Source organism: Saccopteryx bilineata, chromosome 3, assembly GCF_036850765.1.
Source record: "Saccopteryx bilineata isolate mSacBil1 chromosome 3, mSacBil1_pri_phased_curated, whole genome shotgun sequence".
Lineage (NCBI taxonomy): Eukaryota > Metazoa > Chordata > Mammalia > Chiroptera > Emballonuridae > Saccopteryx > Saccopteryx bilineata.
In genome coordinates, this window is record NC_089492.1 from 206,390,060 (window position 1) to 206,414,140 (window position 24,081).

At 41.9% G+C, this 24,081-nt stretch overlaps 1 protein-coding gene across 3 annotated transcripts in view; it reads right to left on the minus strand.

Annotated features, from left to right (window-relative positions):
• The window catches only part of TGFBR3 (transforming growth factor beta receptor 3), a 234,539-nt gene that overhangs the window by 140,132 nt on the left and 70,326 nt on the right, over positions 1–24,081 (minus strand). For all 3 annotated transcript variants that reach the window (XM_066268636.1, XM_066268635.1, XM_066268633.1), the window contains one exon: positions 7,730–7,914. In XM_066268636.1, the coding sequence (XP_066124733.1) occupies positions 7,730–7,914 (185 nt within the window). The remainder of the gene's footprint in view (positions 1–7,729; positions 7,915–24,081) is intronic.

Here is a 24,081-nt window from a genome sequence, read left to right on the forward strand (position 1 = left end):
GGTGATTGGTAGGGCCAAGCTTATACCCGCCCTCTCCACTGTGGAAGAAAGAAAATTAAAATTATTTCTTTAATAGGTGTCTAATTTTCACAGAATATTTAGAAAACAAAGTGGGGGCATAATTGAAAGTAATGTAATAAATACTTCTGCAGAATTTAAGTACTGAAATCAGAGATATTAGCAGTAAATTTCCTTTTATTTGCAAACAAAATGTCACGACAGCACATAAGCAATGGAAAGTAGAAAGTACAGGCTGGATAGCTGGATATTCGGCACATACACAAGCTGGGCATTTGCCCAATGGGCACATCTGGGTCTCAGATTTGTAGACCTGCCTCTTACTTTTGTCTTTTGCTTTTTAAAATCCCCCCCCCCCAAAAGTTCTAAGAGCAAAAAGTCACATTTTTACATGTAGAGGATACTCTTGTAGAAACATTTTCTAACAACACTTTCAGGAAATTATACAATGTTTTAAAAAGTGAAGGGAAGTGATCATAGCAACCATAGCCTGGGTCAGGGTTGTAGCTCTAACCTCCATGAAGACACACCACAGCGCTGGAAGTGCTGCTGCTGGCCAGAGTTTAGAAGGGGCACCCAGCCTCTTCTTCAGACTGAGAGAGAGGCACTAGTAAGGGAGGGCTTTTCAATCTGCCAGTGCCTGGCCAGCAAAGAATTGAACCCAGTGTTAGCTCATGCCAAAGTGGCAGAGTCCAACCAGACCCATCTCTCTGGTGGGGTGGGGGCACACTTTCCTAGGACAATTTTAACAGCATCTGGATGTTACTGTGATACACGACAGAATTTAAGCAATATAGCCAGATAGCATCTTGGTAAGAACATGTAACTCCTTTGCTTAGCTTATGTCTAAACCACTCTGATTTCTGCTTTCACTTTTCCTAAAATTCCAAGACTGGGTTTTAGGAGAGTTCCTACTGGAAAGCTGAGCGGCAGACTGAATCTTGGCCCAGTGTGCTAGAAACCACCTTGACCAGCACGGCCAGTTCTGAGTGGCCTGTGCTCAGACAGCAGCTAGAGGTCTGGTTGCCTTGCTGTTCCCAACTCTGGTCCTCTGTCCAATCTTGGCAACTTCATACTGCCCAGCAGGGTGGCATCATTTAAACTGTACTATCTTCAACTGTTTTTAAACAAAGTGAGTGTCCTACTCATTTAGGGCCTCCAATCCTATGTGAGAGTCAGATTCAGCTGCCTTTCAAGTTAATGAAATGATTTCCACAGAAACACTCAAGTGAATGGGGAAGGGAGGAGGATAGAGAAAGAAGAGAGAGAAAGGTAGATGGGAGGGAGGTAAGGAGGAATGCCTTTGAGAAATGTGACCCTTGTCAGTTTAATTTTTTGGTCTATCTGCTAGAGGTCTGCAACAAAATGACCAGTTCAGAGGTAATCTTACCTGTCAGGCTGGGGTGCTTTCCAAAACAACCTTCATTTAAGCAAACCCCAGGCAGTGTTTATACATGGCAGGTATTTGTTTAGTAACTGCGTTTCAGCATTACCAGTGTCTGTGTTTGAGGGGTTTACTTTGACACTTGCTTAGTGTATTCTACCTATCAGATCTCTGAAACATAAACAGCTTTGAGTTGTTTGTTTGGTTTTTGCTGCACATGCACAGGATTGGCATTGAGAAGTTATCCATGAATAACAGCAAAGGAAAAACTGCCTCAGATAGAGAAAAAAATGTAACTAGTGTGCTAGTGTTCATTTTCTATTTTTGCTCTCACATATGTCCTCTCCAAAGAGCCAGTCTTGGAATTTTTTATTAGTTCTTTTAGTGGCGATGGGTAAGGTAAGACACACACACCCATTTTCCCCAGCCCCCACACTGATCTGTCTATATCTTAACTGAGAGGGTAAAAGAAGAGAAAGCATCCACCTACTAATATTGCAGAAATAGGGGAAAGACTACATACAAATATGTAAGTAGGTTGCCAGCAGCGATCTCCAAAATGTTGAATCCCTGAACTGCCGAATTCCTTAAGTAAGCAAAAAATATATCAAACCAGATAACAAACTCCACATATGAAGCTCTTGCATTTCATTCATAGCAGGAAGAATCCCTTAACGTGCTTCTTCTGAACCACAGTTCAAGCAAGTTTGGTTACAAGAAATTGTGGATTAGAAGCAGAGGGTTAGAAGCAGAGGACAAGTGAGTTACTTTCATAAAGGAGCTGAAAGCTTTATTGGGGGGAGGAAAATAATCAACTACGAAAAATCAGGAGGTGGCATGTAGTGTGAGTTTTAATGGCCACACGGAGTGCAAGGGCTTTGAGCTCAGCCTGCATTTCATAATTACTGTCAATGTGATAACCTTCTAAACCAGAAAGGAAAAAAAAAAAGACACTGCCACACACACTCCAACCTTAATACTGCTCCAAAGCTGTAGGGAGGGAATGAGGAAGGGAATGAAAAGGGACTCTGAGCACTGGAAAAAGTTCATGCACAAACCCAAACTCTGGGTAGGGGATCTGCTGGCTTACCTAAGGAGTACAGCCAACTGAGACTGGACAAGGTAAGAGGAGTGAAAGGGAAGCGAATTGAAAAGTGTGCGGGAAAACCTGGGTTATTGAGTCCAACGGATCTGGCTACATACAGTATGACCCAGGGTCTGCCGTCCAACCTCCTTAAGCCTCCCTCCCTTTCAGCCTGATGAGGACTAGCGGACAGAACACAAGAGTGGGGCAAGTAGGTGTCTGGCCCACCACTACCACAGCTGTTACTGTTGCCTGGGGGCAAAGGGAGCTGTTCAGAGGCAAGCAGAACAGTTAGCATTTCGATGTGTTTACTTCCTTTTCTTTCTCCCAGTTGTGATCCTTCCTGCCCTCAAAAAGCACCGGGAAAGGGATGATTTTTATTCCACAGTCCTCAGAGAAGGTGCAAAGTAAAACTAACTTGGAGCCCCGTGTGTGATTAACCACAATCCCATCTGGCCCTGCCTGCCAAGAAGCTTGGAGCCAAATTTCAAACCCGATCATACCAACCACATTAACCCATATGGCTAACAAACGACACTTTTCTTTTTCCTTTTGTTCTCATTCTGCATTTCTGCTTACACTGTCAGTATGTCTATTGTTGTAAGCCCATCCCAAATCCTTTTCGGAAACATGGCAGAGAATAAGCAAATGCACAAAACAGGGAGGGTTCTGAGCTTTCTGACAGTAGAGTTATTAAAATCTGGCCCCTTTCCCATGGCAGTGAAGCCTCCAGATTTTCACTCTACCCCTTCAGCCAGTCACTGGCATGCATGCCCCTTATCAGCCGCTCCTTTATATCAAAACAAATACATAAATTTAAACGCCCATCTCCTTTGCAGGCATGCCTCGAAGACACGGTGGGTCTGGTTCCAGACCACCGCAATAAAGTGAGTCGTGATCTTTTTGCTGGTGGAAGGTCTTGCCTTCGATTTGTGAAAAGTGCAACATCTGTGAAACGCAATAAAGCCAAGTGCGATGAAAGATCTGCCTGTATACGCACATGTGATGCTAACTAGGGGCTTATCCTCAGCAGCTCTTTTTAATGAGCAAGCAATCAGCTTGGAAATAGAAAAGACACATCACCATATGAAAGCAGGTCACAGTAAAAATTAGATGATAGGAAATAAAATTGTTGCCATTCTAGCAACTAACGAAAGTATGTTACTGTAAACAAGCCAGTGGCGGTGCTATAACCCTCTCAGAAATCAGGACACACCCCGAGGGACCAAAATTGATGGCCGTTGGGGATGAGGGTGTATTTTACTTTGAAGTCAAAGAGCACAAGGAGCTGGTTTTTATAGGATGAGACCCATGACACACACGCCTGCTTATTCTAAAAGACAAAGCTGATAGATATCTCAGGGCTGTTTACCCTTTTCTGCTTGTCTCTCTTTGTCGCCAGAGAGTCTTTTCCTAGTTTCCTGTTCTCTTCCAAGGCTGTTGTGTCCAAAACCAGTGATTACAAATGAGAGGTGTGGTCTCAGATGAAAGATACAACTATAGGTCTGTGCTGTCCTGATGCGAACCCAGCGGGAAAGCCTATGCAGAACAGGCTTGGTATACCTTGTTTTAACAAGTGGGTTTCTGATACAAATTCTCTACTAGTCTATAAAATAGTTTAATTTTTTTTATTTTAATTGTATTTATTTATTTATTTTTAATGGGGTGACATCAGTAAATCAAGATACATATATTCAAAGATAACATGTCCAGGTTATCTTGTCGTTCAATTATGTTGCATACCCATCACCCAAAGTCAGATTGTAGTTTATCTAATTTAAGAGTAACTGTTGCCCTAATCTTGTCAACCTGCTGTAGTTATTACTTCCAAATAAAGGCTCTGTAACCTCCTCCACACAGAAAAAGCAGCAACCTTCTCTCAGCTGAACAACCTTAAGGTGCCTGGGAGGTAGGAATTTAGTAAAACATTAAGAGGGATGATTTATAATAGGTCTTCACGCTGATAGGCACCAACAACAAGCCAAGGGGATATAGCTTGATTTACTAATTCCCTCACATTTAGGGAAGACTTCATGAAAAACAACTATAGAGTTCATCCAACTAAGGCTTGGAGCCAGGGTGGCATTCTTTTTGCTAATTTATAAACAACAACATTTATCATTTCATTTTGAAAAACATTTGCCATCAACATCTAGTAGAGACACGCACAGAGGCCGCCTCTGGTCCTCCCACTATTGCCCCAAAATGGATCGGCTGTGATTTTTAGCACAGACCACATATGTATAACAGTACATCTATAAAAATCAAGTTAAAATCAAGTTACCCAGTGAAAATAACAGAAAGAGGTAAGTTTAGACTGGAGGAGAAAGCAATCTTGGCTTAAAAAAAAAGTGAATACAATTAAGGTAAACTTTATGGGCTAATTAGAATATTGGGAAGTCAAATTACTGGGTTTTTTAAACAGCTTTCCTAAGATAAAGTTCATCCATTTAAAGTACAATTTAATGAGTTTTAGTATATTCACATTTATCAATGGTATTTAGCATACTCACATGCAATTGTAGGATCATCACCACAATTTTAGAACATTACACCCAGAAACCTTATACAGGTACTCGGTAGAAGTCAACTCTCATTTCTCCTTTTCCTTTCAGCCCAAAGCAACTAAATTATCTCTATAAATATGTCATACAATATGTGATTTTTTGTGTCTATCTTCTTTCTCTTAACAAAGTGTTTCAAGGTTCATTCGTGCTGGAACATGCATCGGCACTTCATTCACTTTTATTGCTGAATGATATTCCAGTGCATGCAGATACATTTTATTTATCCATTCACCAGTTAGTAGATATTTGGGTGTTTCCACTTTTTGACTACTATGAATAATGCTTCCATGAACACTTGTGGACAAGTTTTGTGCACACATATGTTTTCATTTCTCTTGAGTACATAATGTACTTTGGAGTAGAATTGCTAGGTCATATGGTTCAAATGACTTTTTTAAAACTGCATGAATGCAATAATGCATCTCTGCAGTCATATATAAAGAAAGTGAGAAAGGTTGAATATTTCTCCAACCTCACTTAACACCATGAACAAACTCTTTCCTTTTCCATTATGGCCCTCCTGCTCTGATGTTCTCTATACTACCCTGTCACCCATACACTCAGGTCCTCTGTATGAGTGCAGCTCAGCACTGGGTGAAATTTCCAAAGATCACTTATCCCATTGTGTTTTCAAACAGGACCAAACTACAGCCACCCAATTTTTAAAAGTCCCCAAAGAAGAAAAGAACACACTTTCCCTCAGTTGCCTAGTCTCAAAAATAACTTCAAATCACTAATCCGCCAGTGGTGGCACAGTGGATGGAGAACATTGACCTGGGACACTGAGGTCCCAGGTTTGAAACCCTGAGGTCACCGTCTTGAGCACAGGGGCTCACCAGCTTGAGTGCAGGGTCGCTAGGTTGAGTGTGAGATCACTGAAATGATCCCAAGGTAGCTGGCTTGAGCAAGGGGTCACTGGCTTGGTTGGAGCCCCCCAGTCAAGACACAGATGAGAAAGCAATCAATAAACAACTAAAGTGCTGCAACTAAGAACTGATGCTTCTCATCTCTCTCCCTTCCTGTTTCTGTTTCTCTTGCTTAAAAAAAACAACCCCAAAATAATGCACATACAATACAAATACTGAAAGAAGAAGAATAATGGTCAGATTTTTAAACAAGCTTTAGAGACTATCCCCACACCCAGGCCCTTTCTTTACTTCCTCATTGAACACAGTCCCCTGACACCATCTAATTCTATGCACCACCCTCAGTTCTGAATTCCATTTTGATCTAACATAATAAAGACAGGTGTGGGAGAGCATGGCTGTCATTCCTTGAGCTAGTTTTCTTTTGCTTCAACAGTCTTATTTTGAATGTTTTCATAATTAACAACTATACTACACATTTTAACATCCAGAATTTGTTGTGGCTTCTGTGACAGCTTGAACTTTCTCTTCTTTCTTGGTTCCTCCGAGAAACACATAGAACATGAGCAATGGCTGCAGTGTTTCGTAGGAACTGCATTTCCTCCTCTCCTCCTCCCCTCCCACCACAAATCCTCCCCCATAAGTTATGAATTAAAGACATATTACTGGGATAAAGAAATCTGACCTGAAATATGCATTGCAGCTACAATGGCAAGCAACCAAGAGTATTAACAATAATTTCCAATGTAGCTGGAAAGGTTAGATGATTTGTCTTTGAAATGAGCCAACTCTGCACACTTTCATAAGATTAAAATCAGTTTGCTTTTCCTTCTGGACACCTCCCCTCCCCTATTTCTACTCCCCCCATCCAAAAGGCAGAGTGGTTGACACACATAAACAAATGGTTCTGGAAATTAACTTTCTTGACCAGAAAGAGCTCAAAGAGAAATTCCGTTCTGCATTAGTTTTCCTACACTTCACTGTGATCAGAATTTTTTGTGGTTTGCCTCTCCCTGGAGACATAGTACTTGAGTGATAACATTTCTGACACACAGAAGCTTAAAAACAGAAAGGATGACAACTCTGTGTTATCTTTGGCCCACAATCTAGGTCATTTCTGAGCCACTGACATTGGGCCAGTGACTTATCTGTGTACCTGTCTATCACAGGTACATAATGGACTTTATGGTATAAATGCATAAGTACTTCAAACAGTGCTGAGGACAGAATAAATGCTGAGTCACTATGAGCTTGGATTATCATCATCACCACCAAGACTACCGCTGCCACCTTCGAAAAGCTGCCTGGATAGTTTAAGAAGCAACCCCCCAGGGCTTTTCCTGCTTTATCCAGATTTACCGTCATCTTTATTCCCAAGTGTTCCCATTTTCCCTGACTCATCCCTATAGGAGTCATAGGTTCATAAAACAAAGCAAAGAAAGAGAAAAGACAGCACACAGGAGATGAGAATGGCACTGACAATTACAGAGAAATGGCACCTAATTTTGCTTTTTAATAGCCATGTTTAAAACACGGAATTCTTAAGAACATTCTTTCTGATGTGAAGGGCCAGGAAAGTTAAAAAGCCAAAACATCTCTAGAGAGACAGAACTCCCAGAGTAGCCCAGTCCAGACGGCAACCTGTTATTCGAAATTTCCTCGAGTATACGTTATAGCCTCTTCCCCACGTATGCTCATACAGGAACATCTGTATTAAGACCCAGAATAAGAGAAAAAGACTCTTAGGTTCAGAAAAGTGTCTATACAAACATAGAAGGGCAGTGAGTAGAAAGCTGGCGCCTGTGCCTACCTCTCTCTGTGGCTGGCCAGGCCCCTGGTCGGTGATGCGGAGGTTCAGGATGTGCACCTCCTGGGGCAGCCCCGTTGTGCCTCTGCTGGCGCAGCCCGACAGGACGGTGAAGCTCTCCATCAAGGCCTGGACCGGATGGGAGGCATTGACAGGCGACAGTTCACAATGAGCACTAGGCTTTGGACCTGCAGAGGAAATCACAAACACGAACCCTTCAGAAACCACAATCAGTTGTGCTGCAATTAAATTAATTGTTCTGGATGTCAAGCTACCCACCCAAGGAGTCTTTCCAGGTAAGTTGTTTCCAGAACTAAATGGCAAAAAGCTAGCCTATTCTTCTAAACCTTCAACCTCTCAAATTCCTTTTGGATGATTTTGATGTGTATCTGATTATTTAAATTCCCTTTTAGATGCATAAGTCCTGAATGTATTCCTCTGGATGGAGGAAACCATCCATTTGACATCTGTGTTTAATTCTTCTTTCTTCTCTTAGAAGAAAATCAGAGATAAATGAAATAAATTGCCTAAAGTTCCAATACTATTATGCATAAATAATATTAAACACCTAAAATTACATTCCCCCCAAAAAAAGCATAAAATGAAGTCTCTACCTTTCAAGTGCTTCTGCTACTCAGACAAAGCAAAACAAACTTAAGAACAATACAAAGTAAGAAGCAATGAGTGGAGGCAAATGGCTGTAAAGCAAAGTCTGGGCCAGAGGTCAGAAAATCCTCCCAAGAGAGGAGGCAGGATGTGAGCAAAGCCTCAGATGGAACCCTGGACCCAGGTGGCTCCTGCTTCCTCATTCTCCTCCTCTAATCAATCAGACTTAGGTCCTAAATCCATCCATTCCTTCTTATCTTTACCTCCTGTAGACAACTACATCCCTTCCTAAAAGGAGCTTCAGGTGTCAAGCTCACAAGCCACCTCCTATATAAGTATCATCCATCTAACCCAGGGGTGCTCAACTGAATGGTTACTCCAAATGCAAATGCCTACCCCTTCCATCCCCCAAGCACGTCTTGTCCCTGGAGAACTGCTGGTCTGTGGCTAAAGCCTGAGCTCCTTAGCCTGGCACAGGGCTTTCCTGATCTCGCGCCTTCCTGTCTCTCCAGCCTCACCCCTCCCTACTCCAGCAACACCAGTGGGCTCAATGGTCTCCAAATAGACCATGATATTTTTTCAACTCCATGTCTTTATTAAAGCTTGTTCCCTTTACCCAAATTTCTCTTCCACTGTAACTGCAGCCACACAACAAACATCCCAGTCTGAGGGAGGTACTCTTTCTCTGTCCTCTTGTAATTGTTCTGCTCAGCTCTGCTGTTTCCTTTTCCATACTGTAAACACCACTGTATACATCTGTCTTTGCCAGTCCATGTGACCTCCTGATGGCTGTGGGTTACTCATCTTTATATCCCCAGCACTCATCACAGTGCCTGGCTCGAAAAATACTTGTTAAATAAATCACGGAGCTTAAGAAAAAAAATGTCCCTCCTCTGATCATTGATTAGGACACCATTCCAGGTACTTGGATTTGACTCTCGGGAACTGATACGGAAAAGATCACCTACAGTGATATGAAGTACAACCCCATTCCATTTCAGCCTCATTTCACATTGGCTGGATGGAGAGTCATCCAGGGAAAGGGAAGAAGCTCCGGTGCTTCAATCTCACACATCTGTGAGCTTGGTATTATCCCCATCTGACAGTTGGGGAGCCTGGACTTGCCTATCCAGAGACCTCTAAACCTCAGCCTTTCAAATGGAACCCAATTAAAAAATCCCAAGTGCACTCCCACTAGCTGTTCCTGACGTCTACGCAATAAAGATGCTCTCAGGACTGCAGCTCTGTTCTAAAATGCAAACGCAGTTCAGAATCAGGCAGTCCTGCACCCCCATTACCACACCCGAAGCAGACATCCTGCCTGCTGTGCTAAGGCTATTTCAGAACTCATGGGAATTATCTAGGCTGATAATAGTTATCTCTTCTGAAATAAAGTATGTAACTTCTCAAATAATCACCGTTGCCCTCTAAATTACTGTGCCGTGTCCCGATGCTTTCTAAGAGAGCTAGTGAAGGAGGGTGTCACGGCAGCAAAGACAGAAGAAGGTCTCTGAATGTATTATTTCCTCAAGTCCCTCACGCAGGGCAAACAGTATGAGCAGATGTGCCCCTGCTGCTCCCTGTCCTGCCTTCACCAGCCATAGTGGCATGTCTGGTGTATTTTACCACCCAGAGCTCCAGAGACAACCTACTCTTACTGAACTCGGGGGCACACTGTGGCTATCACTACCCACGCTGGAAAACCCTTCTGAGTCAGTTTCATAGTCTGCCATGAATTTGCCATTATCACAGATTAAGCACAAATAAAAAATACTTTGCAGTTCCATTTTTGTATGTACGTGAAAAGCTCTGACTGGGCTGTAATTCTACCCAAAGCACAGCTGCAAAAAGGCTTGCAATCTGCTTGGCTTCCCTTCCTTCTGACCATGCCACCGTCACCCAGCAGAGTTTTCCTTAAATCACCACACTGCCTATCTCCACACAAGGGTGGGAGCAAACACTCACTGGAAACCAGTCAAGAGGACAAGGTCTCACACAAAGAGAGAGGGGACCAGTGACAGGATATCCCCAGTGCTGAGAAAGAGGACTGCTCACCTAGAGTTTATGTTCTCTGTGCCGCCACAGTCCTGGCCAGGGCAGACCCCACTTTATGGGCTGCAGTGCCAGCAGGGCTTGGACAAGTTAGTCCAAGGTCAAAGAAGGAGAAAGCAATGCAGAGGGCACACTGTGATCAAGTGATGGAATAGCTGCTCTTCACAAAGACCCAGTGGGGTCCATTTTTAAACACACTCATACAGAGTATCCCTGACCATCAGACACACTAGAGTAGTGTTTGGTTTTTGAGCTTCCTTGTTAAAGTTTCCTCCACGTTTAAAAAAGAAAAAGTTAGCATGACCAGTGGTGATGCAGTGTATAGAACATCAGCCTGGTAAAGAAGAAAAAAAGAAAAGTCATATGATTAAATCGACAGATGCAGAAAAAAACACTTGATAAAATCTAACAGTCATTTGTGATTAAAAAATAAAAAAGGCCTCTCAGCAAACTAGGAATAAATGGGAACTTCCTCAACCAGATAATGGACATATTCAGAAACCTACAGCCAACATCACATCATACTTAATGGTGAGAAGCTAGAAGCTTTCTCACTAAGGTAAGTTATAAGGCAAGGCTGTCACCTCTCACCACTCCTTTTCAACACTGTACTGGAAGTTCTGCTGATGCTTGCAGCTAGTATGGCCGTATGACCAAATTCTGGCTAATACCATGTAGCCAGAGGTGATATATGCAATTTCTGGAAGGTTTTGCCGAAGGGAATGCCAAGTGCTTTTCTTCTGCCCTTTCCTTCTTCCTGCTGGCAGGAATACAGATGTGATGGGGAGAGCCAGAGCAGCCATCTTGGGCCATAAGCTAGAAGCAACACCTGAGCTGGGCAAAGCAATAAAACAGAAGTTTCCTGGGTCCTTGATAAACCTGGACCTGTTACTCCAGCTCTGAACCACTTGTTTTTATATAAAACACACATAAACTTTTCTCTTATTCAAGACAATATTATTTGTAGTTTTCTGACACTTGCAGCATAATCTACATTAAGATACTGACTTTACTTCATCAGAAGTGCCGACCCTCTTCCCATGGGAGCTTCCACATGCAAGGTTCCTTCCAGGAACACATGCCCCCCATCCCTCTACCTTCCCACTACCTTAGCGGTTAGAACTTCTATTCACTCTTCAGGTCTCTCAAGGAAGCTGCTCTTACCTCTCTCATTACATTAACTATGCATTTTTGACAGTCTCACAGTACTGTCTATTTCTCTTCATGTGGTTGGCTATACTTGTACAATTATTTAATGTCTGCATCCACTCAAAGCCTGAAACACCTCAAAAGAATGGCATCCAATCATTCCATGTATTGCTTTATTGTTTACTTCAGCATGATGGCAGCACGTTACTTCTGGCACATGGCATGTGCTCAAATATTAACGAGGGGAGGATGGTGGAAGAGGAAAGGGAAAGAACGCTGAGGTGACCCACACTCAAAGGATTCCATACCAACAGAAGACTCTATCCTAGGGCTCTTTCTTTTACTCTACGTAGTAACCAAAGCTTCAGTCTTGTACCAAAGGGGAAAAAATCAGTCATGAGATAAAGGAGGTGGCATTTTGTGTCACTAAGAATCAAGTTCCAGCTGGGGCTTCCCTACCCTCAAATATCACAGAGACAGAAACCCAAATATGCTTTTGTCCTCTCATCCCAAACAACAGGCAAGGCCCTTTGCTCATATGGCACAGAATCCTGTCTCTCCCATCGGTACACCGTGTCCCCAGTCTCATCCTGCCACCTCCAGGGTCAGCACCAAGCCTTCCTGCCCTTCCCCCAGTGGCCACAGCCTACCTGCATGAACTGGTCTCCCATCCTTCCTCATTCATCTCATAGTGGCTTCTTGCACAGTCTACCCACACAATGCTAGACCTGTCTCTAGTCATAGAAACTCCCACCTGGGAACTAGGTGATCCATTCCCCAGACTCTGCTACACGTGCCTGAGGTAGTAAGGTGGCCATGATTCTCATTTGGCCACCATGGGACCCAATTATAGCACCTCACAGCCACAAACATGCTCCAAAACCCTGTCTGACTCATCTTCTCACTTCTGTGGTGACCTGTGATTTCTGGAGCCGCTAGTTTGCGCCTCAGAAGGCTGGCAGTTTCTCTTGTGGCCGCTACTGGAAACCTACAGCGCTTCCTTCCCCGAGCAATCTCTTCCCCACAGTCACTAGCAAGCAAGCAACAGGCTCTGCTGATGATGCTAATCAGCACAGCAAAGGCTCCTCCACCACTGCAAGGGCGACCCAGACACAGGCAGTACAGAAAGCAACAATATCATAAACACACTCCTGTTCACCTTGCACCACACTTTCTAATTAAAAGGCATTTTACAGAAACCTGACTATCTGAGGCCTCACGGAAACTCTGCAAAGTGGGTAGAGAAGGTATCTTTCCCATTATAAGTAAAGTACTGCCAGCCACAGAGCTAGGTGCACGTTCCTGACAGTAAAACACCTCCAGAGACATTCGCCACTGTGGCCTCCCAACCTGGGTGTTCCCCTTTCTTCTGGACATCCAGCACCCTATGGCTAGGGTTCTGTGGGATAACTCCCAAAGCAGTCTGCCTTTCCCAGATGGTCTCAAAGTCTAAGCTGAGTCTATCCTTCTCTACTGCTGCTCAAGCAATCTGATCTTAAAATCTTGGCAGTTGTTTTGTTTGACCTGTTCCCCTCCCTCCTACCTGAAGTCAGACTCCGTATTTCCAGCTCAGTATACCCTCCTCCACCACCAGGACAGACATAAGTCCTCTGTTCACCCATAAATTGCTACTTCTATCGACTAAACAAATTGGCTGAGCAGAAGACAGTACTGATTCAAGTAAAGCCTGTGGTGAGAAACTCAGCAGGTGGCCCAAACCAAGTGGCCTCTTTCACCAAGCAGGGCCCTCTGCTCAGCAGCTGTGCCCATGGGGCAACTCTGCAAAGCCAGTGGTGGTGCCCAAGGCTCCACCTCCTGTAACAAGCCAGGGTTTAATCCTTAATGAGTAAGGTTACCATACACCTTATCTGGGCCACACACTGTGCCCATATTATTTCTAATCCTCATAACATCACATAAAAACAGTGTTAAAACACGCATTTTAGAGCGGTGGAAACTGGATTTCAAAGGTGAAATAACTTACCAAATGTCACATGCCACTGGTTAAGTGGCAGGATGAGATTCAAACCGGGGTTTCTCAGACTCTAGGTCCAAGTTCTTCCCATGACAAGGCAGTGCTTGCTTCTACTCTGCATTTCCAGTCCTTCACCCCAGGATTTGGTGAACATACTTACTGACCAAGCATACACATTAATTTCCATCTGATAAAATAGAATAAACTGCTTTGTTCACACTAATAACGCTGTGGTTGACTCAGAAGACTTCATAAACTCAATGAGAAAACACAAGCTCATTTCCCATTTTACCAAATGCCTTCGTCTTTTTTGCTAATGCTTGCTTATCTGCACATGGGAAATATTTCTAAAATCTGGCTATAACATCAATGTCTAAATTCCCAGTTCCACTTAAAGAAAAAAAATGCAAATGGACTCACCCTTTCATTATGTCCTTTTGCTACAACACAGCATTCCAATCTCAGTTACAGAACCCCCACATCCACACTGGCTGCGGGCCAGCCCTGAGACTTGACATAATACAGACAAAGCATCTGGGAACAGATGCATTTGCTGCACACACTTTAAATTTAATCTGTCCCCAAAGAAATTAATATCACACCTCATGCAACAGAGTAACATATTGGGGAGCAGGCGTAGTTGTTGTTTGGGAGAGGACAAAGTAAGTAATTTTCACATTTAATAAATGTTATCCTTAAGCATTCTAAATACCAATGCATACCAAGTTGACACAAACATCTGGTACCTATTCCACATAATTTCCAGCACACTGATTCCCCATATCACCCAGGGTACTAATGAGGAGCGTGTGTTCAGCTATAATAAAAGTGGTAAAGATGCAGAGGGAATCAAGGGGTAACATTATAGCCTGGGACCAAGACATTGCAGTGGGGAGATTTATTCCAACAACACCATTGGCTAATAAGGGTTTATGTTATTGTCCCACAGGGAATTCTGAAATGCTGTCAGCTGCAAAGACGGACAAACTCCCACAGATTCTGGAACTGGGCACTGCAGAATCTATTCCGCCCCCGAGCTGAAAATCCCTCTACCCCATGGGATGCAAAAATCTGTAAGAACTGGTACCTGAGATGATTTCCCAGCCAACAGCACAGCCTGGCTCTCACTGAGCTTTATGGTAGGGAATGTAACAAACACCAGGATATGATGCAAAAGCAAAGCTCCAAGAAAAAACACCTGGAAGGCCCTGAGCTCAGGAGTGCCTGTAGTGTCCACAACATATGCTCGTGTTTATACCACCTCAAATTACAACTCACTGAAGCTATAGCCCCTTGGGAATGGAGCTGCAGAATGTACCACCATTAAAATCCAAAGCTGGCCCTTCTACCATAGCCCCCACCTGGGTTTTTCAACAATAAAACTTGGTTTAAGGCTTATTTACCCATGGTAGAAAAAAGGACAGAAAAGTCCTAAAACCTCAGATATGGATTTCTCAGGAATAATAAAAAAATAAAATAAAATAAAAAGCCTGATTTTTCTACAGCATTACTCCTTAGGCATATCTTATCATAGTCTCTTAAATGCCCCAAATGAATATCCAAATCCAAACCTTCCTCTTGACAAACCCTTTTCCAAGAAGTCAACTGCCAACTTGTTGGGCCAAATGCCAGTGAATATTTGTGTATTGTGTTGAAACCATGGTGCAACCATGTTGGAGAATTTCCTGTTCAAGAGTGTTTTTAAATGTTCAAAAGGAAACAATGGGCAGAGCTTCTTGAAGAATCTAAATTCTCAAAGCGTTGGAAAGTGCCAACCTATAAAAGGGAGCTCAATCTTCCATCTCAGCAAGATATCTTGATGCAACCAAGAAGTATCAGGGGGGATTTAGGCAGCTCTGCAAGGAAGTGGTAGTGTTTCATTTTGTGTTTTTTTATAACCTAAAAAAAGGAACAGAGGGCACTGGTTCCAGAAGTGGGCATAGCTAGAGAAAAGTCCTTGCATTAGAGACACAGTGGTCTAGGAGGAGGGCTGGACCAGGAGATGGGAGAGCTGCATTTTAAACCCAGATCTGTTACTTAGTTGTCTGACCTGTCAAGAAGCTTCTCATAATCCCCTTCTCTCTTACTCTGTGAGGGGCTTGACTTGTAGATCAAATGAGATACTCAATATACAAATTCTTTACAAATTTCAAGTACTACTAGAAACAAAAGTTCCCTGGGGGAAGGAGAAATAAATGAATGAAAACATTTTCTCCAATTAAAAAAATGTTTTCTTTATGAGAATTAGAATGATTAATAAAATATCTAAGATAAGATGTTCTTAAAACTACTCCCTAGCCATTATTCCCCCCAAATTATTTCTAACAGTTGCACTGGAAACATTTGAAATAAAACTATATACAGTATTAGAGTAAAAATTCCTGTTCTCTAAGCACATTCTAAAAGTACAACTCACAAAGGTGAGAAGAGCCCCTGTTTCCGCCCCAGGGAATTCCCGCAGTCAGGAAAGAGGTAAGCTGACTCCATCCTGGCCGACATTCTTGTTGCTTACTTTCTTTTTTTTTTTTTTTCTGAAGCTGGAAACAGGGAGAGACAGTCAGACAGACTCCCGCATGCGCCCGACCGGGATCCACCCGGCACGCCCACTATGGGGGACGCTCTGCCCACCAGGGGGCGATGCTCTGCCCATCCTGGGCGTGGCCATGTTGCGACCAGAGCCACTCTAGCGCCTGAGGCAGAGGCCATAGAGCCATCCTTGGCACCCGGGCCATCTTTGCTCCAATGGAGCCTTTGCTGCGAGAGGGGAAGAGAGAGACAGAGAGGAAAGCGCGCTGGAGGGGTGGAGAAGCAAATGGGCTTCCTGTGTGCCCTGGCCGGGAATCGAACCCGGGTCCTCCGCACGCTAGGCGGACACTCTACCGCTGAGCCAACCGGCCAGGGCCCTCTTGTTGCTTACTTTCTATCTGTAAGAGAGGACTTCTGTTCCTGTGCTTCTGATAAGACCTAAAGGAAGCTGAGAATGAAGGAGTGATTGGCTAGAGTATTCATGTACAGGGAAATTAGAATTTAAGGGATGTTACTACCTAAATGGCTCAGCACTGAGACCAAGAACAAATCTGAAGATTTGGAGAATGGGTGAAAATGGAATCTGTCTTTTCCTACACTTTGAATTTGAGACACACAAAATAATGCAAAGAAAGTATACTTCTTTATTAAATGGAAAATTAACTGATCTGGATTCAAAATATTATATGGAAGTTAGACATATAACCAATAAAATGTATAATTTAATTCCTATGAATGCATTATTTTGTGGCAAAGTGTGACTGTCAGGTCTGGAAAGCGCCCCTCATTAACTCTGAGGGATAATGTCCCCAAATATATCCATCTCTCAGACCTCAACTTATATCTAAGAGAGTGGCTAAACTAATTTTCTATCTTTTTTACCTCTAGTAAGCTGGTGTCTGATGAGAAAGAAAAAGATGGGAGAAATATAGGTAAGGACATGCACAGAGACACGGTAGTATAACTTGCTGCACACAGCATTCTCTGGGCCTTGTGAGCCCTAGGTCAGGGCTGGGGTGCAGAGCTTGGATATGTGACAAGACAGTAAGTTGTAAGTGGAGGGAGGGTCAGGAAGGGCGGAAGAGGTAAACCATAACTGCTGGGAAACTGAATCATAGCCTGTAACCATTGGTCCTGATTATAGATAGGAGAAGAGATTAAAAAAGAAAAATCTACCAACTTTTGGTTTGGCCATGCAAAATATTACAAATTACAGCCATGTGTACAACTGAGCCATGAACTGAAAATACGTTTACTTTAGGGTTTTTATATATAATCAGAACACTCAACAACTGGGTTGTTAAAGGAATGAAGAAAATGCTTCACATGAATGACAAATTTACCAAGCATCAATATATATGTCAAATCCCATTACAATACTGTACTAAACCACATTCCTTCCTTTTCAAGCCGGCTAGCTCGCTGCTCAGGTGCTTCCTGAGAAATCAATGAATAACTAGTGTGGTCTTTCTCCTTTCACAGTGAAGCTTACAAGGCTCAGAAGAATCTGCGGAGCTGGTGTTCCCAGAGTAAGCAGCGGATATGGGCAAATCGAGCAGCACCATTGATAGGATTTCTCAATGTAGACCAGGGAACACAGGGCCTTAAAAAGACAGATAGATTGTACCTGCTAAGTCTCCCAGACAGACCTGGAACTACACTTCTGTACCTGATTCAATTCAGAGACTCTGTAAATCTATTATACCTATTATACTTTTCCATTATAGCTAATATCAGCTTTTAGTTACAAATTGGTTGTTTCATCAATTTGGGCATGTGTTTGTGTATCTTCTAGTTAACTGGAAACCCCATTAGGACAAAGACCATGTTTCTTTTGCTTATCCTTATCCCAGTGCTTGGCACCATGCCTGGCCTGGGACAGGTATTCACAAAATATTTCTTGAGTAATGAATTCCTCAAACAACCAAAACCCTCATTTCTGTATGGACTATGGAGTCAATCTCCTAGGTTTACCATATTTCCCCATGTATAAGATGCATTATTTTTTTTTTAATTTTGGGGTCTAAAAACTGGGTGTGTCTCATACAGTGGTTGTAATTTTTTTTACTTGCATTTGACAGTGATGAGGAGTTGTATGAATTTTATGATGAATAAAACTTGAGTTTGCCCTGGCCAGTTGGCTCAGTGGTAGAGCATCGGCCTGGCGTGCAGGAGTCCTGGGTTTGATTCCTGGCCAAGGCACACAGGAGAAGGGCCCATCTGCTTCTCCACCCCTCCCCCTCTCCTTTCTCTCTATCTCTCTCTTCCCCTCCCGCAGCCAAGGCTCCATTGGAGCAAAGCTGGCCCGGGTGCCAAGGATGGTTCTGTGGCCTCTGCCTCAGGCGCTAGAATGGCTCTGATTGCGGCAGAGCAACACCCCAAGATGGGCAGAGCATCGCCCCCTGGTGGGCGTGCCAGGTGGATCCTGGTCGGGCGCATGCAGGAATCTGTCTGCCTGCCTCCCCGTTTCCAACTTCGGAAAAATACAAAAAAAAATTAAAAAAAAAAAAACACTTGAGTTCAATAACTTTATGTAATACTTTTTTTTTTTTTTTTTCAAATTTCGGGCCCCAAAATTAAGGTGCATCTTATACATGGGAGCGTGTTGTGCATGAGGAAATACAGTATATCTCTGCTCCTGCCACACTCCAGCTCTGTAACCTGCGGCAGTTACTTAACCACTCTGCACCTCTGATTCTTTGTCTATGGGGGGGGGGGTGTTATAATAGTATCTGCCCATAAAAGAACCTTGGTTCCATGTAGTTCAATACCTTCCCTGTCACACAGTGTGCTTAAGAGACCTCTATAAACTAGCTGGTAAAACGGCCTGCTCTTCCAAGTCCTTCCTAGTCCTAAGGATGCAAAATTAATGAACCAAGATAGGTCTGATCAAGATCCCCGGTTTTGGTGAACTAAACTAGGAAATTCCTAATCCAACCAAAATGTTTTGCTATAAATTTCTTCAATGTTTATGTACTCAACTACTTCAAGAAAGGAACTCAAGGGACTTATAATAAAAAATAAACAAGAATGGGCTCAGAAAACCCACTTCAGTTGCCAATCAATTAAGAAGTGCCTATGGCCAAAAACAAAATTTTATTGAATCACTTAACTGAAGGAAACTTCACGTGAGCATCCAACCCTGAACTTCCTAGCAGCCAAGGTAAAAGAAAATGGGATACTTACAAGATCTCATAAAAAGAAAACAAATCAATTATTTTGATAAGAAAAGACTTTTTCTAAATCTGAATTTAAGAAGCCTGTAATAATGTGAGGATCAGTGATTTCAAGTCATTTTACAAAAACCATAAACACTTAACTTCTTTTTATATGGCCTCATTAACAATAGAGGAAATATACTTTACGTAAATTTCATTCAGAGTTCCAGGCAATCCTCTCTAGTATGCACAGAAACTACTTATTTATGCATAAACTGGTTGATTCTTGCATGTGCCCTGCCCTGTGATCGGACCTGCAACTTGGGTGTATATGTGCAACGCTCTAACCAATGAGTGACTGGCCAGGGGGACAAGCAACTTTAGAAAGAATAAAATCCTAACTGAAGTATCAGGATTTGAGTCAATCAAATTGTATTTAACCTAAAGATATATATGAAATAAATTAATATACTGTTGTTTAATAAACTCTCCCAAAAAATTTAAAACTTGAATAAATGAGATACCTGTTCAGAAAAAACATCTACTGAGCATGCTTGTGACAAAACTTCACACACAGTAAAGTACTGTAAAGCACACATCCATACCTGACAAAGCAACCTTTCAAAACAGATGTGTCATATGATGTTTCAAAGCTCAACTTTTTTTTTAAGTTTGTCATATTCAATCAAAGCATTTCTGTTTTTCTGAAATCTGCATGTTATTTTGGAGACAACTTTTCTTCAGTGTTTTTCCACTCAGGATCAACCAGCTCCTCTCCTTTCCTCCCAAGTGAACCCTCAGAAACCACTGTGCCAGAGGGAATTCACCTTTTCTCACATGGCAACAAACTCTCACACTTCCAAATGGTAAATCTGAAAATAAAATCCCTTGCATGCCAATCCCTAAAACAAAAAGGGCGTTGTTTCAAGATTTGCACAGGCAAATGTACCAAAATTGCAATCTATTATTTAAAGTAATAATTAATTCCTCCTCTTGTTTTATATCATACTCTTTTCCCATCATACTTCATCTGGCCCAAAGAACCACCTTGTCACCACACAAGAAATGCCACATTTATTCAGCGCTCACTAATAATGAAATATCCCACACAAGCAGATCTTTGAAATAACTAAGGCTTCACCTCCTTTCAACAAAGAAAGTAACTTTAGTCATTTTAAAGGGAACTCTACCTAAAACGTACTATACACATAATTACTTCCTGGTCATCTTAAATATTTTGAGCATCCAAAATATCACTGGTTAAATTTTTGAGGATCTCGGGACATCACTATAAATATTAATTATAGATTATTAAACTTGGCACTTCTGTGTTTATCTCTACACCAAATGTCCCATACTTCTATGTTTTCTAGTTCTGCCTGCATTTCCTACACCGCTGTTTTCTTTAACTCTGGTGGCAGGCCTGTGTCTCTGCCTCAAACCCATCACGTGCCACCTGTTACCCTCAATTCTAAGTTAACAAGCTCTGAATGGGAGTCATTCCACCTACAGAGTAACCTATATGGACTTATGACAGCTATCCTCCTGTAACTCACTGAACACTTTGGCTACCTTCATGTGTTTCAAATGCACTGACATACCAAAAAACTGATACTGTATAATAATATTAGTGACAATATTAGCATCAATATTAGAGACACTGTCCACACTAACCTCATTTAAATGGCAGGCCATCAAAGAAAGTGAAGCTTACGTACTATAGTGAACTGCTGGGAATTCAGTTCACACAAAAACTGCTGAAAGCTGTAATCTCCCATAACTCTAGGGCTTTAAGCATCTTAGAAAGTTTATCTTTTTAAGAAGAGGAGAAAGCAAATATATGACTAGGTTATAAGAGGAGGTCCTTGGGTTACAAGTCTCAACATATGGCGTTTTGAGTTTATGACGCTGAGTCCCATAAAAACTTTTTTAAAAAAAATTGAGATGTGAGTGTTTTGGCTGTTATGGATGCCTTGCAATGCTATTGGCAGATTTTCGAAGAGAAAAAGTCAATCAACCTTCCAGACTAGCCCGGAACAATTCTTTAAGAAGGTAGAGAGGCCTGCAACAGATCCTATATGCTCTACATCTGCTGCTTCCCGAGATGAAACACCTGTAGTACATAGAATCATCTCCAGCGTCTTCTGCATGTTCCTGAGGCAATCCTGATTCACCTGACCCAGTATCTCCAGCACCTTCTGCAGGTTCTCCTGCCTCTCCAGCTTCCTCCTCCCAGTAGGTCACTCTTTCCCACCTTGTGATGCCCCTTCCAGTGTGCAAGCCAACCACAGAAATAAAGGTGAGAAATATTTTTACACTCATTTTTTGTTACTACAGTACAGTGTACAGTACAGTATATCTATGTCCTTTTCCTTTTTTTGTGGCTTACTTGTGTTTTCATTTTCTAGATTATGATTTTACAACTGTGTTAGGATAGGTAAGTCACATAGGCTAGGGTGTGTTTCAACTTACACCAAAATTCGGGTTACATCACTTTCGTAGGAACGGAACTGTGTCATAACCCGAGGACTCCCTGTATAAACATATATATTTATAAAGGTCTCATGGTATCTCTCGTTTTATTTATTTTTCAGGATTGAAGAGATTTAACCTGTATAGCCCAGATTAATCACAATTTTGGCATCATTTGCATGTTTTTCTCAGTGGAACTTGTTTTCACCATTCCTCCGCGTCTTCACTCTCCCATTGGTGCTAGCAAGCACCACCACGGAAGCCAGTGGTCCCTGTGTCCAGTATAGTACAGGGCAAGATGCAAGCTGGACAGAGAAAACACAGAGCACAGCGACTCCAAAAGCCCTTCTCCAATGCAGTGATATTGCCTGTAGCTCTCTGAAAATCAAGTCATGACATGGAATCATCCCTGCTTCCTCATGTCAGTTAGAAGAACCAGTCAGACTGTACTCTTCGCAAATCATGGTTATGTAAGAAAAGGCATACACCGAGGAACTACTGTAGTTTCGCAGACTTGGAGAGGTTCACTTTTTTTAAACATTTTTTTCTGAAATGAAAGAGTTTCTTTGCCCCAGAGATAACTCAAAATTTGCCCTAGATTTCAACTGTTTTTACTGTAAAAACTTTAGGAAATTGCATGGGAACAATGAATGGAAGTGCACTTTTTTTCTCAAACATGAACAGGAAACTTCCAGTAGTTTATGGTAAAACTACTGCATTTGAGCCAAAGAGAAAAATTAAACTATTCTCTTCTAACTCCTAACTGTTCACCCTCTCCCAACCAAAGCATACAAGAACGTACAGAACTGACACACATGAAACAAGTCTCAAGACTAAGAAAAAAATTAACATTTACAGGCTTCAAAAATACATTTCCCCAAAATTACTTAATGAACTTCTTCAAACAAGCCTACACCTACTTCTTCTATTAGTGTATGCTCAAAATGAGTCATAATAAGATGTTGGAATATTAAAGACAATAAGTGAGGAAATTCTAGCAAATATAAAAACTACTTCAGGGAGGCAAAACAGAACTCTATTTATTTTTCTATCCTAATGCATAGGAATGAATAAACCAACAAAATGACACAGGCAATCATAAAAGTAAACACATCTGGCTACAGTTCTAGAACATAATCTTCCAAATTTACCACCTCCTTCATGCTCAAGAAATAATTTCCTTAAACTCCAGTACCCTCCACTCTAAAAACCTCTACTATAAAAATAGGTATGCTTTATTACCACAACATCTAACACATCAACTGACATACATTACAGAAAGAAAAAGCTCACATTTAATTCTCATTCACTTTAGTCTTAGTCCAGCCCAGTCTGGGCTATGGCTCCAATTCCTAATGACATATCACTTCCCTGAGCCTCAGTTCTCTCATCTTTAAAATGAAGATAATACTTGTTCTGCCTAATCCCCAGGGCTCGTAGAACAAATGAGATCATATATTTGATAGGGCTTTTGGTTTTGTTTGTTTTTTAATTAAATTGGGAAGCTCTAAGCAACTATAAAGATATTTCCAATAAATCAATGAAAAATTAATTAAAAATAACCCCTTTCTCCTCACCATCCTACTCTCCCCCTCCAGAACAAAATGCTCACAACACACAAGGCACACCTAAAAAACACAGAGAAAAAAAGGGCGAATTTGACCTTTGAAGATCTGCTTCTAGTCTCAGCTTCGCAACTGACAAACTGCTTGACCTGAGACATCTCACTTGGTTTCCTCACCTATAAACTGGGGCTAATACTACCCATCTTGCCAAAATAAACAAAAGTATTCTATAAGCCTAAAAGTGAGATACCTATATTAAAAAACTGAATAAACTGGATTTGCCTAACAAAAAGTTGGGATTTTTATTATAAAACCGATCGATAAGGAAAAGAAGCTGGCTGTGATCAGACCTTAGCTAACTGCAAAAGGAAGGGGGCGGAGCAAAGACAGAGTAGAGAAGCCTCCACAGTGGAGCTTGCGTACTAATTACATTAAAAAAAATGCAGGCTTTAGAAATTGGAACTTAGAGCAAGTAACCTTGAGTCCACTTAAACTTGTGAATTGAAATATCAGGTCAGATGTTCTCCATTCCTGGTTAAGACAGAGGCAGGCAAAGGCTAATTCTACATGTGGATGCCCAGCATTCCAGAATAAACAGCAACTCATGCAGAACGCAATACAAGCAGAGGAAGAGGAGAAAACAGATCAACAAACCACAACAAGATTGGTCGCTCAGTAATTAAAAGAAAAAAAAGAAAAGAACCGCTCTCAAAGTTCAACTCAAGGCTGAATTCCTACCAGAAAGCTACTGGAGGCCAAAGCCCACATCTGTATAATATTTTAAATCTGAGGCTAGTCTTTGAGAAAACATTTGGCCAAGATTATGCAAACATTAATTTTTCTTTCTTTTGA